Source organism: Lactuca serriola, chromosome 7, assembly GCF_051521515.1.
Source record: "Lactuca serriola cultivar US96UC23 chromosome 7, Lser_US96UC23_V15, whole genome shotgun sequence".
NCBI lineage: Eukaryota > Viridiplantae > Streptophyta > Magnoliopsida > Asterales > Asteraceae > Lactuca > Lactuca serriola.
The window spans coordinates 32,062,658-32,081,434 of record NC_136414.1 but is presented as its reverse complement, the minus strand read 5'-3'; the positions used below and the strand labels follow the sequence as shown (position 1 = coordinate 32,081,434).

General features: G+C 32.7%; 1 protein-coding gene across 1 annotated transcript; it reads left to right on the top strand.

Annotated features, from left to right (window-relative positions):
* The first annotated feature begins 10,948 nt into the window (after nt 1-10,948).
* On the top strand, nt 10,949-17,075 carry LOC145061979 (GDSL esterase/lipase At5g45950-like). The gene is made up of 5 exons (XM_079009575.1): nt 10,949-11,314; nt 11,467-11,597; nt 14,920-15,153; nt 15,392-15,638; nt 16,613-17,075. The coding sequence occupies exons 1-5, from the start codon at nt 11,017-11,019 to the stop codon at nt 16,795-16,797; spliced, it is 1,095 nt and encodes a 364-aa protein (XP_078865701.1). The 5' UTR covers nt 10,949-11,016; the 3' UTR covers nt 16,798-17,075.
* The last annotated feature ends 1,702 nt before the right edge of the window (nt 17,076-18,777 follow it).

The following is an 18,777-nucleotide window of genomic DNA, read 5'->3' as shown; positions in this document are numbered from 1 at the left end:
AGGCCAGCACCCAGATATGCTAGGCAGTATCCGGTCGGTAGGGCCGAAGGGGAGGCCAGCACCCAGATATGCTAGGCAGTATCCGGTCGAAAGGACCGAAGGGGAGGCCAGCACCCAGATATGCTAGGCAGTATCCGGTCGAAAGGACCGAAGGGGAGGCCAGCACCCAGATATGCTAGGCAATGTCCGGTCGAGAGGGCCGAAGGGGGAGGTCGGGCACCTAGATATGCCTGACGATATATGTATGTTATGAGATTATTTGGTATGTGGTACGATGGGGGAACTCACTAAGCTTTGTGCTTACAGTTTTCAGTTTTGGTTTCAGGTACCTCCTCAGCTAGGGGAAAGGATCCGGCGCGGTAGCAGCATGTCACACACACACTCTCTGGTTTCCGCATTTTCGAGCTTCACTGGGATTTGTACTCTGATATTTTGATTGAATGTATGAATTGGCTTTTAGACATGGTTCACTTTGTGTTATGATTTGATCAGACAATGTTTTTAGTTATTAATATTTTCTAAAGTAATGTTTTTAAAACAAAATTTTTGGTCATGAAAATTGGGTCGTTACAAGTGGTTTCACCAACAAGGATGTCGAACTTAATAATTTTTTATGTTTATGAAAAGAATCTTCATGCTCTTTGGTCCACTCAAACCTTTTGTTTTTCTTCAAGATGTCGTAGAAATGTTTGCACCTTTCTAAGGATCTTGAAATGAACCTGTTTAGTGTTGATATTCTTCCTGTTAGTATCTAAATATCCTTTGTTGAGGATGGAAATCTTAAGTCGATGATGGATTTTATTTGCTATAGGCTTGCTTCTATTCCTCTTTTGGTCACCATGTATTCAAGTAAATTTCTTGATCTCATTCCAAAATGACATTTGGAAGGATTCAACTTCATGTTGTATTCGGCTTGTATGTAAAAGGCGTCTTCAAGATCCTTAAGGTGGTCTTCATCTTTCTTTGATTTTACCACCATGTAATCGATGTAGACTTCCATGGTGTCCCCCAGTTTGTACTTGAACATCCGATTAACTAGCCTTTGGTACGTTGCACCTGCATTTTTAAGACCAAAAGGCATAACAATGTAGCAATATATACCTGTTGGGGTTCTGAACGTGGTATCCTCATGGTTAGATGGTTCCATTTGAAATTGTTGGAACCCTGCTGATGCATCCATGAACGTTAGCAGCTCATGGCCAATTATAGCATCTATCATGGAATCTATGTGTGGCATGGAAAAGGATTCTTAAGGAAAGCCTTGTTAAGATCCGTATAATCCACACATACTCGCCATTTTCCATTCTTATTTTTTCCTACGATCACGTTGGCTAGCCACCTTCGGAACTTCACTTCCTTGCTTATCCCTGTCTAGAGAAGTTTTTCTACTTCTTCTTGGATGATCTGATTTCTCTCAGGCGCAAACTTCCTTCTTTTATGGTGTACTGGTTTGAAAGAAGGATCAATTTTAAGTTTATGAGTTATAATATTTTTCTATACTTGTCATATCCTCATGCTTCCAGGAGAATGTTTTTCTTCTATCTTTTATGAACTTGATTAGTTCTTGCTCGATCTATTTTGGTATTGAGGATCCTATGAGGACTTTGGCTTCTGGATCCTCAAGGTTTAGGGGCACTTCCTTTACATCATGCTCTCTTGTTTCTATCACACCGCATGCCCCTGCTTTAATTTCTATGCTTGTAATGGTACCGTTGAGGATTTCATCGAGGTCTTGTAGCACTCCTTGGATTCTTGTTAATCACTTGTGATCTTTAATGTCCCCTATGGAGTGAGCATCTTAACACATTGATGGTATGTTTAAGGGACAACCTTCATATCGTGGATCCATGGTCTACCTAGTATAACATTATAGGAGGATAATGTATCAATTACACAAAAGTGTTGCATAGAATTTACCCCCTCTATGTAGATAGGTAGCTTTATTTCGCCGTCCGTATGATTTGTTTCGCCACTGAATCCTATTATCATTAAGGACCTTTTAACTATTTCGACTTCGGGGATGTTCATCCTTTTCAAAGCATCCAGAAGAATAATGTTGACTGAGGATCCTACATCGACAAGGATCCTTCTAACAAAATGGTTAGCGATGTAAAGAGTGATCACCAATCCATCGTGGTTGGGCTCCTATACATTCGTTTTGTATGTTTCTCTGAAGGTAATCTCCTTTTCATTCATGATCGGCATATTCTTTTGAGGCCTTTTTTTCTCTGTTTTTGACACTTTGGCATGTCTTTTTGCTGCTGAATAATAGGTACCAAAAATGTCAGATCCTCCAGTGATCACATTGATTACCTTGGCGTCTACAGGAGGATCCTTGTTTTTCTAGGATCTTATGAGGATCTTGGTCCTTTTCTTTGGATCTTTATTTTCTTCTTCCAAGGATCTCCTTGAGGTATCCCTTACTAAGCAGATAACTGATCTCCTTTTTGAGGGCTATGCAAACTTCCGTAATGTGACAAAAGGCCTCGTGGTATGCGCACCATTTGGACTTATCTTTCCAGGCGGTGGACTTTTCTCCCTTTATTGGCCATCTTGTTTTGTTGCCAAGATGTTGCATAGAAAATATTAAACTTGAAACATCCATAGAAAAACATTAGTCAGTGATCTTAGGAAAATCTTCTTCCTCCCCTTCATATTCGAGGGAATAGACCTTATGATGATCAGGTTTGGAATAAGGTTTAGATATATTGGATCTTTATACCGAGGAATAATTCTTTCTATTGGGGTTTTCATATGAGTTTGGTGGGTTTCTCGTCTTTTGGATCTCCTTGTCTTCTTCGATCCTTATGAACCTTAATGATATGCTCCTTACCTCATCCATTCTTTTGCATGGGGTCATTAAAATGTCTTCATAGAAAGGGGATTCCTTCTTTAAGCCCATTTTGAAGGCGTCTATGATAGTCTCCATATGGATGTTGGGGATACTCAGAGCTTCCTTGCCAAACCTGTTCACAAAATCCCTGAGGGATTCCTTAGGATCTTGAACCAGCCGATAGAGATCACTAGTGATCCTTTCGAATGTTCTGCTACAAGAAAATTGGTTGTGAAAAATATTAACTAAATGTGCAAATGTAGTAACAAAGTAAGGAGGAATATTTAGTAGCCATTTCAAGGCTGATCCTATGAGGGTCAAGCCAAAACCCTTACTTAGACAAACTTCCTTCAAATGTGTGGTAGTGGGGATGATCTCCATTGTTTCTCTGTATTATGCCTCATGTTCTTCAGGATTCGTAGTACCGTTGTAAGGCTTCATGCTGGGAGTTTGGAAACCCTTTCGGACTTCGGTATCAACAATCGTCGAAGCAAATCTTGAGATCCCGTGGCTTGTTGTGGAAACTTCTGGTATAGGTTGTACCACCCCGGGCACACTTGAGGTCATCTTCCTTAACTGCTGAAGATCCTTGGTCGTGACCGGGCTTATTATTGCATCAATATCTATGGAGTTAGCATTAAAATTTTAAAGTATTATTATTTACGGAGTTACTAGGATACTTGTTATTGGGAGTAGCGAAGGTTTTGCAGGGATCCTAGATCATATGAGTTTGCTTTTTTGGAGCTGCACCCCAAGTGGGAGCAAAGGCCGGTGTTGAGGATCCTATCCCGCCACAGTTTCCTTAGGGTCCTATATTGTCAAAGTTGAGGATCTTGGGCTACAAGATCCAGAGTGATGCTTCTTGGGGTTTGTGGACCTCTGCCCTAATTTTTCTCCATTTCCTTTAGTGTCGTCCTGTTGTCCTCCTTCTGTTGAGTGAGTGTATGTTCCAATATCTTCATCATAACAAAGAGCTTGTTATTGGAAATCAGTACAGGAGGATCATGAAATCCTTGGGTAGCGACCGGAGAGGTGTTTTTCTTCGGTGCCTCAAAAGTTTTCTTGGGAGCTCCACCTGGAGGTGGATGAAGGTTTTAGAGGAAATTGGAGGAATAGAGAAAGAGGATAAGTTTGGTTGGGTAGAGATAATTCTTGAATGATTGTGAACATCATGACCCCATGGTGGGCACCAAATTGTTTTGGTCAAAAAATCGATCAAGTGCAATTCAACCAAATTGTATGAGAGGCTGAGGTATTAGTGTAATACAACTGTAGAATAGTGATTGAAGTGACACAAATGAGTTACAATCAAAGCCCTTGATCCTTTATAGGATATTCGACATAAAACCTTAAGAAGTGATAATGATCACCCGCCTTGTTGCTTTTTATTGATTTTAACCCGAGATTACAGAGATGATGAATATAATATGAGTACAAGTGTGATGGTAGAGCTAATCGTGTATGTAGTGTGCGATTTACAAGTGTTATTTATAGTCTAAGCTAATTAAAAAGAAATCCAAGATTTTCGGGATCCTCCTTGTATAAGTATTTGCATGTTGTTTGACTTGGTATTCCCGGGTCTTAAGCTTGGCTAAAGTGATTCTCCCTTGAGAATGAGTCTTGTGTTGACTGATTCCGCACATGTGAGAAAAAGAAAGAAGAATATAGACGTTATAAGTTTTAGAAAATATTAATGATAACAATCAGGATCCTAGGATATGTTTAAGGACCCTAAGACTTCAAGAATATTAAGGATCATGAATATGATTCTGGGATCCTGCCCCTAACATTATGCTTGATAGATCTTAGAATTATGCCCTTATTTTCATGTTTGGGTGGGATAGCATAAATGGAATCCATAAAGTTAGCAACTTTATGGATCATTCTGTCATTTTCTCTAGAATATACTTCAGATTTGAGTTTGGTGTTGGTTTAGACTCCAAACATGAGTCTTGATCCCATTTTTTTCTTCTTAATGAACTAGCTAGTGTTTAGTCATGCATTGTACATGCATGAATGAAAATACATGAATTTTATAGTATTTAGGATTAGGGAAGACCCTCTGGAAAGTCTTAAAGAATGGCTTAAGGGATTAAGAGCTTAATGCTCAAAACTGTCCAGATGCAGTTCTCACGACGTGAGCATTAGCATGTCATGTAGTGAGGTTAGTTGGTCAAATTATTTTGTCTTTTATCAGTCACGACGTGACCTATGGGTGGTCACGACGTGACCACAAGCTGGAGTTGACTAGGGTTGACTTTTGGCCATGGTTGACTTTTTGGACCAATGTGGACTTTTGGGTCAAACTAGGGTTTGAATGGTGTAGGCTGATAGGGTATGACTTTATTGCTGTTACGTCTCTCATTACTCCTATCTACCCAATGTGCAAGAGTAGTGGTGTTGTAGTTGCTATCTGTGAGGTGAGTCTTCTCACTACTTATACGTGTGTGGTATTTATGTGTATGACCAGATAGGTTTATTTTTTGAATGCTGTTTTATTTGAATTGGACTGCTGATATCTTTGGGACTGCTAAGAATCCCTAGGGTTGTTGATAACCCTTGAAACACAATGCTGATCCACAGGGCGTGCTGGTAGCCCACTAGGATTGCTGATAATCCTCAGGGTTGCTGATAAACCATAATTGTTTTTTATTGTTGTGTTGTATGGATATTTTGGGAAGGACTCACTGAGCTTTATGCTTATAGTTGTGGATTTACGTGTTTCAGGTTCTTTGGATGATTGCGAAAAGGCGAAGGCATGATTGTACACTCCGATGGGCAGATCCTTTATGATTTTTACATTTTGGTACTCAGATTTAGGTTAATTGTATTAATACTCATGGGATATCTGTTTTTGAATTTTATAATACATGGAGGTTTTTTCTAAAATAAAAATGAAAAATTTTGTCGAAAATTTTGGGTTGTTTCAAGTTGGTATTAGAGTCTTAGTTTGAGAGATTAAAATGAAAATCCATCAAGTTCCAGACTCAAACTAAGGGATTGAGAATTATTATGAAAACCTTTTTAGGAGATTTCAGGATAGAGTTTTCTGATTGTATGATGCCCTATAGCATAGGAGATTTCTTGTGGATGCTTTGCAAGGATTGAAACTAAGATTGTTGATTGTTTTGCATATACTGTCTGATTGTACATAATTGGGATTTTATAGCCTTAAAATACTTGGTTTAGCGTTAATTCATGTTCCTTGCATGGTTGTAGATTTGGGGTGGAATCTCTTATTTGAATGTCTATTGAGTCTAATTTATGTACAATTGGTGTATGCGGGGCCATTAGCGGGATTAGAGGAGACTTCTGCAAGGCAGAGCTGTAACTAGGAGAAGTCTAAGGAGAGTACCTAAGAGCTAAGATGTAGAATTCTAGAGCACATTAGTGTGATTGCATAACTACAAGAGGTGCATATTGAGTTCTTGATATTTAGGACCACATGATGAAGTCTAAGTCAATTATGGATTGGTGTGGATGGTAGTATGGGCATGTACTACTTAAAGTACAGGAATCATATGCGATTTAGAAATAATTTCGAGTGTACTAGGGATATTTCTTGTGATGTCCATATTGTATGTATCTGCAGTATCAAGTTTTGACCTTTTTCTTGTGTATTTCAGCATGGTGTTCACTCGAGGTTCAGGCTCTGGCGGTTCAAAGAGACAGTGTGTCAATGATGATGAGATCCGTAGGAGCATTGCCACGGAGGTGGATGCGACAGTTCCGTAGGTCATCTCGAAAGTGTTTGGGTCTATTAAGACCGCGATGATCGAGTTGTTCGATAACCACTATAACGTTGTCACCGAGGTTGTTGCTTTTGTAGCCACCGCAGTTGTCGTCGTCACCATACCATACGGGAGTGATTCGATGCAGTACCGAGAATTCAATAATACGAAGCCCTAGGAATTTGACGGGATCCAGGATCCAATTGCCGCCATGAGGTGGATTGAAGATGTTAAGGGATGTTTTTATACCTGCTCCTGTCCAGATGATTTGAGGGTCTCTTTGTGCAGAACCTACTTTCCTTAAGGGCGGAGGATTGGTGGAAGTTTGTGACCACCGACTACACACCGATATAGTGGACTATGGGGACATGGGAGCGATTTATGAACATGTTTCTAGGGGAGTACATGTCGCCAGCAAAGAGGGAGAGGATGGTGTAGGAGTACTTGATGCTCCGATAGACGACTGAGTCGGTGACTGAGATCACCAAGATATTTCATGAGAGGGATTTGTTCTACCCTGAGTACGCATCCATCGAGCAGGCGCAGATGACCCGATACATAAGTATGCTCGGGAGGGACATCAGAGAGTTCATGACGAACACCCAGTACGGATATCATAAAGACAACTTTCTGCACTTGTTATGGGCATGATGAGTTCATAGTGATGCCATTCGGGCTCACTAACACACCGTTAGTGTTCATGGATCTCATGAACCTGGTGTGTAGGCCTATGTTGGATTGGTTAGTAATTGTTTTCATAGATGATATCTTGGTCTATTCCAAGACCAAGGAGCAGCATGAGGAGCATCTGTGTGAGCTTCTAGGAGTGCTTCGGGGGGAGATATTGTACGCCAAGTTCTCCAAGTGTGAGTTATGGTTGCGTGAGGTCTAATTTCTATGGCACCTCGTCAACCAGGACGATATTTTGGTCGACCCGACCAACATTAGGCGGTTATATGGTGGGAAGTTCCGAAGTCTCCATCTGAGATTCAGAGTTTCCTCGGGCTGGTGGGGTACTATTGGAGGTTCATTAGAGATTTCTCCAAGATTGCGTTCGCATGTGGCCCACACCTGTCGTAACTAATACGGACGCGATAATTTAATCACGTGCGACGAACATCTATAGAACGCCATATAACTGGCTTTTATTATTTATTTTCGTTATTAATTAATTTTAAAAAAATCAATTTTTTTTAAACATATATATGCTTGGTTTTGACATTATTTATTATTTTTCTTTTTTAAAAGAAAATTTTAAAAATTTATTTATTTTTCTTTTTTCCTTTTTATATTTTTTTAATATCTTTACTACATAATTGAAGATACTAGTGTTTTTGTTTATTTTTATTTTTTTAATGATTTTTTTTATTTTTTTATTATTTTTTTATTTTTTAAACTAAATATCGGTTTGAGTTTTTAATATTTAACAATTACAAAATTTTAAATAAGAAGAATAGTAACGATTATAATATTTTCTATTCGTACTTTTTTTTGAATCATATTATTTTTAGATTATAAAATATTGAATAAAATTATTTTGAATCATAATATTTGAATCAAATCATTTTTAGATCATATAATTTTAGATAAATAATATATTCAATTAAATAAAGTTTTCATTCAAAAAAAATTATGAATCATTATATATTTTGAATCATTTAATTTTAAATAATAAAATATATAATTAAGTATTATAAAATATTTGAGTATAAATATTTTTAGGTCATAACAAATTAAACAAGTTCAATCAAAAGTTTTTTGAATCATAAATATTTTGAATCATTTTATGTTCAACATTTTTTTAAAACTAATATTTCTTAAAATTAAAAATAAATACTTCAAAAACTTATTTTTGATTTTTTTTACAAAATCACTAGTATATTGAGTAGAAGTATCCTTTAAATTTTTGTGATTTTTGGAGATTTATTTTTCTGGTTTTTTTTATAAAAAAATAATTCTTTTTTCAAATTTTATGATTGGGCTCATTTTGTAGAGATTTAAATTTTAAGAATTTTGGTTTTTTTCAAATTATTTTTTGAAAGTAAAAAAAATTTTGGCCAAAAAACGAAGTATTTTGAATTGAATAATTTTTGGATCTTAAAATTTTAAATTAAATAAGAAGAATATTAAATATCATAACATTTTACGTTCATACATTTTTTGAATCAAATTATTTTTAGATCATAAAATTTTGAATTAAATTATTTTGAATCGTAGTATTTTTAATCAAATAATTTTTGAATCAGACAAAACTGCAAATTTGGTCATTGTGGTTTGCAAAAATCTTTGGATGGGGTCCAAAATGTTTCCAACTTGCACAGAAGGTCCAAAATCAAGGTTTTTCTGGGTTTTTGGTCCTAAACTTAAGAAAATTTTGTATTTTTGGTCCATAGAGCATTTGAATTGACTGTTTTGCCCTTTAAATTTCTTTTTTGTATTTTTTATATTTTTATTTTATAAATATTAATGCAATTTTGTCTTTTTTTTTTATTTGTTTAAGTATTTAAATAATAATAACAAAATAAATAATAAAATCCCCGCCCATTTGATAATAAAAAAAAGAAAAAATAGAATCACATACCCTTTCACTCGCACACACACACATTCTCTCTCTCTCTCTCTCTCTCTCTCTCTCTCCCTCTCTCTCCCTCTCTCTCTGTCTCTCTCTCCTTCTCTCTCTTACATCCCAAACGAAACCACCAACCTCAAATTCATCTTTTCCGACGACTCACCCCACCCTCATCGGCACTTCATACCTCCCTCATTCCTATCGAAAAAACCCCTCATTTCCCTCTTCCTTTCTATGGATTCCTCATAATACCCGATTTAACAGAGGGTTTCTACTCCCCTTGTCGTTCCACGCTTGTTTTCCGGTAAGGATCTCGATCATAGTGCATCCCAATTATTTCTAACAACCATTTCCCCTATTCTCTTATCCATCGTTCTGTCTTCTTCGACGACCGGTCGCTTTTCTCCAAAGGACAGGAGTCCACATCTTTTAATGAACAAATTTTGAGATTTAGGTTTGGTTTTTAAACTGATATGTAATATATTTTCCTGTTTTTCTAGTTACTGGATAACATAGGTGGCAGATGGAGGGAGAGGATGAAGAGTCTGAACAGATTTTGATGGAGACAGTTGGCTATGGCTAATCCGATTTTCATCTTGATGGTGAGCCATGGCTAATCTCTCCAAATTCACATATATTAACTTTAGGTCACAAGGGGAAATTAAAATGATGTAGGCGACGGATGGAGAGGGAGGAGGATGTTAGTCAATTATGAAGATGGTGGAGAGAGGATGGAGGACATGTAGTCGGTGGTAAAGAAGGAAGACGAAGAAGATGAAGTCGAGTGTGTGTGAGAGAGAGAGGGAGGAAGGTACCGTCGATGGGTGTGGGGTAGGGTGTTTTCTTTTTTCTTTTTTTAATTATTAAAATATATAAGTAAATAAAAAAAATGTGAAAAAGTAATAGCAAGGGCATAATAGTCCTTTCATTTTTTTAGGACTAAAACCAAAGAAAAGTTTTGATTTTAGACATTTTATGCAATTTGGAAAGTTTTTGGACCCCATCCAAAGTTTTTGCAAACCACATGGACCAATTTTGTAATTTTGTCTTTGAATCATATGATTTTGGATCAAGAATATGTATTCAACTAAATATAGGTTTTATTAAAAAAAAAGTATGGATCATTATATATTTTAAACCATAAAAGATATAATTAAGAATTATATAATATTTGAGTCTAAATATTTTAGATCATAACAAATTAAGGATCAAGTTTAATCAAAAGGTTTTTTGAATTATAAATATTTTGAATCATCATATTTTGGATCATATTAACATTTAAAAAAAATTAATATTTTTTATATTTAAAAATAAATATCTCAAAAACTTATTTTTGAAAAATTGTTTTTACAAAATCACTAGTATATTGAGTAGATGTATACCTTAAATTTTTATGATTTTTGGAGATTTTCTTTTTGATTTTATATATATATATATATATATATATATATATATATATATATATATATATATATATATATATATATATATATATATATATATTCAAATTATTATGATTATGGTCATATTTCGCGATGATTGTTACTACTAGATGAGCTATTAATTCTTTTGTAAACCATTTAATAATTCGAGTTAAATTTCTAATATGTAAAATAGTTCGTCGGCTCTCATTTGTAATACGCTTAATTACAGAACAACTCATGACCTAGCTCACTTGGTCCCGCGATTTCATGTTTAAGTTTTAAGATAAAGTATAATATTGATCATAAACGTAGCTTTATTTTGACAGGGATTACTACTTAATACCCAAACCTACCAAAATTAAATGACATGTCTATAAAACCCATCGTGACATAGCTACATGGAACACATCTCGGTCACAATATTTTTCTAATCCTTTGTTTTCATCTCAACAATTGAAAATGAAACATATAACATGGATGACACTTAACCTAGTAATAATAGTGATGTTCTTGTTCCAGGCTGTGGTCACATGCAATGCACGTGCTATGGGGAGTACTCAGAAGCTTAGGGTTCTTGCAGCCAAGTACAATGTTACATCCATTCTGGTTTTCGGTGATTCAAGTGTCGATCCTGGTAACAACAACAATCTTCCAAACACATGGCATAAAGGCAACTTCCTGCCTTACGGGAAAGATTTCAGTCATTCCTTCCCAACGGGAAGGTTCACCAATGGCAGACTATGCACTGATTTCATTGGTAACTTTTAGTATAATTTTAATGTATGAATACTTGTAGCACAAGTTAAATCACCCTTTCACCATGCATTAATTGATGCTTGTTGAAGGTGCCTTCTACTGTAGGTACATTTGTTGAAGATCATGCTTTGTTGTTTGTTTGTGTGATTGCAGCTGAGGCTTTAGGTTACAGAAACATAATCAAAGCGTATTTGGATCGAAACCTGATGGAAGTAGATCTGTTGCATGGTGTTAGTTTTGCATCAGGTGGTTCTGGTTATGATGATTTCACTGCAAAGGTCACAGTAAGTATAAAATATGTTGCATGGTTTTAGCTTCGATTTATTTATGGATATATTTTGGCTATAGTTTTTATTTTAAGAAGTTATATAAAATATGGTCAGATAGCGATGCTCAAAGTTACTCAGAGTATATATAAATTAACGCATATGAAATCTTCTAAATTAGTTTATTAAAATTAAGGTTATGTTTTTAATGATGTAAGTTTATATTTCTATTTAACTTATTAAAATTTTCAAATCAAAAAAAATCGACCAAAATTCTTATGGGTCACCAACTCGATCTGACCCAAATTTGGTCAGATTAAAAATAATTTTTATACTCGTTAATTCAGAGCTTTACATAAATCAATTGATACACGCCCATGCCACTCATGCATATTAAAGTGGCGCTTTCTTTTACTAAGGTTATTTGGTAGATTACCGTAAAAGTTTATTTAAAAATAGATGAAAAGGTAATATTCGATAAACTAACTAAAACATGTAAATGACAAAGGATATTTTAAAGATTCAGTTTTTTTTTTTTTTTTTTTTTTTTTTTTTTTTTTTTTAATTATATAATTGAGAAAATGTATATTTGAAAGAATTAAAAGAAAAAAACATAATAAGCTAATTGAAATGTTAGTTCTAAGATTAATTTATATGTTTATTAAATATGACATCTAAAAATGATTGAAAAATAGATTAGCTTATAAGTTAGTCGTAACATATCAAATCTAGTTTATATTTAATAATATCGATTTTGCATTTATTAATTCCAAAATTGTAATTTTAATAATTTTATATCTGGCAAATTTTCCTAAGCTAAGATGCATATAGCATTCTCTTTATGTTAAAGTAAAAGAAAGGAACACAAATGGTAAATTTTATTTTCCAAAAAGTAGTTATATGGTTAGGTTATTTTGAAAATTATAAATATTATATTAATATAAGAACAATTTTTAAGCATCGGAAAAAATATCAATGTTTTTTATGAGAAAATCACAATAAATTGTTATATATAAAAAAAAATCCTACCAAATGGCTTCTAGCTCAGCGGTATTAGGTATTGTCCTCCCTCCTTAGATTGAGGGTGCAAGTCTCGTCGGAGACATATGTTGATTTAGAAGTAGTTCATTACTATCCATAATTAAATGAGAAGTTTTCGGAAACTGTATCCATTATTGAGTTTCTTTACAACCAATTTTGTCTCATTTGATGTATACTGTTTTTTGTACCTAACATTTTTTATTCATACATAATAATTTATGTTTTAGATGATTGTACTGTATAACCAAGGTTCTAAAAGGAATAAGGCGTGGCGTGGCGACAAGGCCAAGCCTCAAGCTTAACGAGTTATGGCGAGCCATGGCGTTTTTCAAGGCGTGATGTAATTGGCGGCGATTTTGTATTAATTTATAATTATATTACCGCATAAATATAAATTTATATCAAATATAACTAGGTTTTAGAAGTGTTATATCAACAACTAATAACAAAAAGTTGATAAAAACCACAATACTTGTGTGTCCGACTAGAAAAGGTATAAAAAAGAGCAAAAAACGTGTCTCAAACGAAAAAACATGCGCCATAAAGCGCCATGGCACGCCATATCACGCCTTGCCACGCCTAACAATAACGTTATGAAGTTTTTCGTAACGGCAACGCCGCGCCTTGGTGCCCGCCATGGCGCGCCTTTTAGAACACTGTGTATAACTGTATAAAACATAATTTGTTGTTCATGACAAAAAATTATATACGGATCATCATCCTAATCTAATAGTTACAAAATATATATATATATATATATATATATATATATATATATATATATATATATATATATATATATATATATATTTATATCCAAACTAATCATTCTATTTCGTTTATTATTCTTTCTTAATCACATGACATACTAAACCAATCAAATTTATGTTCTTTTTCTTCACTGTGTCTAAAAATATAAATCATTAAAAGTCATTATCATTTAATCAATCTTACTAAATTTTGAATGAAAACTAATAGAACAAAAGATAAATGAAGAAATATAATAACTCAATCAAGTTGATTTTCACAAATCATTCGATATAATATTTCAATTAAATGACAAAATATTTGAGTAATATTTGTTAAAAAATATTCATTTTTTATTTTCTTTATAAACTTCAATGATGTTTTGCAATAAAAAGATATATAATTGATCTTTTTTATTCCATAATTTAACTCAAGTCAATGATATTCTATTAAAACAAAATTAAGAGAAAATAAAACTGTATTTGCTTTGTTTAAAACTATATCATTTAAACGGTTTTATACCTAAACTTAGATGTATAACAACCAAATATTCTTTTTTCTTTATATATATATATATATATATATATATATATATATATATATATATATATATATATATATATATATATATATATACACACACACACGGAAAGAGAGAGATTCAAAACCGAATTCGCACTACCATTTATTTGAGAAAAAGATATTACAAATACATATAGTATTTAATATAAATGTTTATGGCAAATAAAATATAAAGGATAATGGACCTGTATTTATTCATTTGGAACTTTTCTTTATCTCAACCGAACACTTTATGAATCACAAACATTTTTTATCATCTATGTCCATATGAAAGAAAATAATCGTGTGAAGTAACAAGACATATATATATATATATATATATATATATATATATATATATATATATATATATATATATTTTGTGTACGTGGAGGGGGGGGGGGGGGGGGGTGGGGTGAATAGGTACTTATAAGGCTTTTTGTTAAGGTATGCAAAGAAGTAAATAGTTATATATAGTATATAAGTAGGCAAGTAGCATTTAGGCTATAAAAATAATGCGGTTTACCCCTGAAGTTCACATAAGGTTGGTTAACACACATATCATTATTTTAAGAAATCAAGTACAAATCATGTGTGAACAAACTGATACTAATTAGTGTTCATATAGGTCATCAGTTATAAGTTGCTAATAATTTAAGACAAATTAAATATCCTTCTACTGTTTCTTGCTACAAATCCTCCTATCCAATTAAATAGTGACATATGTATTATTTAATGTTCATTGAATGATATTTTAATACATTAATATGATACATGTCATCATTTAATTGAATAGGAGGATTTGTAGGAACAAAAGTCATAGGATATTTAATTTCTTATAATTTAATCATGATTTTAAGTTGATTCAAGATTATTAAAACTTTGTTACAATATTAATGTGAAGACATTGAAAATAAATTATAATTACCCTTTCCATAAAAAAAATTACTGGATTGATGTCAAAATTTATCATTTAATTTTCTCCATGTAGAATGTTATATCTCTTCGAAAACAATTGGAGTACTTTAAGGAGTATAAGATTCGTTTAGGGAAGCTTGTTGGAGAAGAAACTTGTCATAGGATTGTGGAGAATGCTGTGTTCATTTTGAGCACAGGTACAAATGATTTTTTACAAAATTACTACATTGATCCTACTCGATCCCGTAGGTTTACCATCGCGCAATACCAACGTTTCTTGATCAATTGCATGGAAACTTCAATAAAGGTAAAACATCAATCTCATTCTATTTTTAGCATTTGATTGAAGGGAAGCAAAATTGAAGTGTTTGACAAGAATTGTATAATTTTTTAGATAGTTACAAGTAAAATGGAGATTCGGATTCATGATATGATGTTTCATGAAAAGATTACCATATACCATGTATACGAGTCAAATATCAAATTACATGCTTATTAGTTTTTGTAACACTTATAGTGTTTTCTTCTCTAAAATAAAATTATAGGAAATGCATTTACTAGGAGTAAGGAGATTGGCGGTTGTTGGGATGGAGCCATTCGGATGCATGCCTATGATAAAGACATTAAAGAATAGTGTTAAATGCGATGAAAATATGAACCAAGTGGCTCTCTCTTTCAACTTTTTGTTGAAGGCAAAGTTGTCATCACTTGAAGCAACATTACGGATGAGAAGTGTCTTTGTTGACATTTATGGTGTCATTCAAAACACCTTACAAAACCCATTAAAATATGGTAAGTACCTATTTCTACATCTGCAAAGATTCATGCTCTCTGGAAACATGCATGAAAACTTTTATTTTTTGTCTAGAAAATACAAGAGAGAACTTAGTTGGACTCGTTTCTACGATCGAGACATAATAATAATAAACAGAATTAGGTTCATCGTGGAATTTTCAATATTTAGAATTTGATGTTCCAAAAGTTTATAAGCTATAAACTTCAACATTGACAAAATGGAACGTAATTTTAATGTTTACGACAGACTTTTTTTTGTCTGTTTCTAGCTAGCTCCTTCCTAACGGTGCCCTTTTATACAAATTCTTGCCAATTCAAAAGGAAAAACCAAACACGATAACTAATGGTTGAAAGGATAAGCGGAATGAAGTTACTATACCTTCATTGGTTTGTCCTAGATTATTTTGAGACGTAAAGTTACATATAGTCTTTATATAATTAGATGGTTACAAATTTTTTTGGTTTACTAATAAATTATTATTATCGGGAAAAATATTGTTAATTACAACTAAATAATAAAGAGTGTTCATAGAACTTTATTAAATGCAAATAGATTATATATTTAATCTTAAGACACAATATAATATGGGCATTATTATAAGTATCTCCCCTAATTCATATAAATCATCAAATCATGGGTACAACTAGTTATTAATCATGTGTACAACTAGTTATTATACTTACAAAGTCGCAAAGAGTGGTACACAAAACAATTAAACAATATAAGGGATACATATAGAATTTTCCTATATATCTAGATTAGATTAGAGTATAATAATAGCACCTAATTTTTAATAATGTTTAAATAGAAAACATTACACAATTTCTAAGTAAAAGTAAATTTATATTTAAAAATCATTAAGTATAAAAATGACGTGTTAAATCATTTTGAATTTATTATTTATTAAGTTCGGTACATAGAATCATAAGAATTTTTTGAAGAGTGTTTTTGGTCAAAATGAAATTTACAGGTTTTACTGAAACTGAAAAAGGTTGTTGTGGAGATGGATTAACAGAGTTCGGGACAAGTTTAAAGGGGCTGAGTACATGTGTGAATCATTCGAAATACATTTATTGGGATGCTGTTCATTTTACAGAAAAAATGTATTACATCATCGCAGATGAGGCTGTAAAATCTATAATCACAAGTCTTTAATTCGCACCGTATATGTTCATATGTCACTGTTACGCGTTTACGTCATTGGACACGAGGAAAGAACATGATTTCGAAGATCATGGCTACATTATTTTCAATTTGGTTTTAGTACTTTATTAATGTAATACCACATGTTAATTATCTAAGTTCCATTATGTTCTCATTCATGTGTTCATTGTTAAATAAGTTTTCTTGTATCTTATAAGTGTACACTAAGTCCTAGCAAATGTATGATTTTAGTTTTGTGTTTAAATAAATGTATACTTGTTTTTATGTGATTTTTGGTATCTTGTGAAAAGTAAGATGTTGCATGAATCTCTTAAATATCATCTACTTCTTTTAAGAGTATTATCATGAAATCTATATGACAACATTTGTAAATAAATATTATGATTCAGATGATGACAAACACTATTTTGACACTTAATTACATTTGTTGTAATTGTAATGAAAGTACATCAACTACTGAAGAAAGTACATATTGAATAGAATTATCAACATCGACTTATCCATCAATGGCCAAATATCAAACATCATGACGTTAGATAAAACTTTTTTTTGAACTGGCAAATCTAATCTACTCCTAAGCTAACAACACCTATTTCACCTATGTCCACGACGGGACTTGAACCCTCGACCTCAAAGAGGGAGAGCACCACCTGATACCGCTGGGCTACAAGCCCTTTGGTACGTTAGATAAAACTTTAATGGTGATTTATTGATGAACATGGCGATGAGAACCTAAACATCAATCTGAAGATACATATGATCAAACGGATACACAACGCATAACTATTTAAGCTAGAAAATACATTACGAGTTATAGATTTGGCTAATGGAAAATATCATGTAAAACCTAGAAGATTTTTTTATTTTGCGTTGAACAAAATTAATTAGTAGTTGAAGGCTTTATCGGTTGAGGCTAATGATTATTATTTGATACATTTGCAGAAGGCGAATAACTGAAAAAAGACGTTCGGTAGATGAAAATACCCTGATAAGTAATGTACATTTAAGCACAATACAATACATTAGTTGGTGGCTATCGGCTGAAGGGAGAACATGTATTCATATGAGCCGCTAATGTAGGCATCATCTAAACCTAAGTGTTTCTCTCTCTCTCTCTCTCTGTGTGTGTGTGTGTGCCCATATATATATATATATATATATATATATATATATATATATATATATATATATATATATATATTAGGTGTGATACCCGTGTAGTACACATGTTGATTAAGAAAATATATATATATATATATATATATATATATATATATATATATATATATATAAATGCATAAACATTAAAAAAAATTAAGTAAAATTTTGAAATAAATACAATGGACATGATGAGTAAGTAAGTAATTCAATCTATACCATTAAAAGAAAACTATTGACATATCTTAAAGAATTTTCCTGAATCACAATTTTCAAAGACTTCTTTCTTTAAATACAACATAAAATGTCTTATTGCTAAATTTATTGTCATTGTCTAAAATTAATATTTTTAATTCATCTTTGATTTTAACTCTAACAATGCAACATACGACTGTCTATGAGTAAACATTGGTTGTCTCAAAAACTCTGAAATTTCAAGAACAAATCCGAAATCCGATGAAAAATTTCGAAATTTTAAGTGATTTTTTTTACTTAAATCTAACAAAAAAAATTTAACAAATATAGTGAATGAGAATTATATCCAATTTGGGACATGAAATAAGACATTAGATTGAAAAACCGTGACATTAAACACTTTGAAAGTATATATCGAACAAGAGTAGAGAAATTTTGTAACGTCCCAAATTCATGATAAAATTTTTCATTTTTCAATTAAGTAAAACCATCGTTCCAATCAAAAACCCAGGTGGTAAGAAAAAAAGTATCAAATACAAATATCTCGAAAAAACAATGTATCATAAATTCTCCAAAACATGTCATCAAAGGATGTGTACGATCATGTCTTCACCTTGC

Coding starts and splice junctions, on each gene's coding strand:
- LOC145061979 (XM_079009575.1), top strand. CDS start 11,017: ATGAAACATATAACATGGATGACACTTAACCTAGTAATAATAGTGATG. Junction 11,315..11,466: donor ACTATGCACTGATTTCATTG/GTAACTTTTAGT, acceptor GTGTGATTGCAG/CTGAGGCTTTAGGTTACAGA. Junction 11,598..14,919: donor ATTTCACTGCAAAGGTCACA/GTAAGTATAAAA, acceptor TTCTCCATGTAG/AATGTTATATCTCTTCGAAA.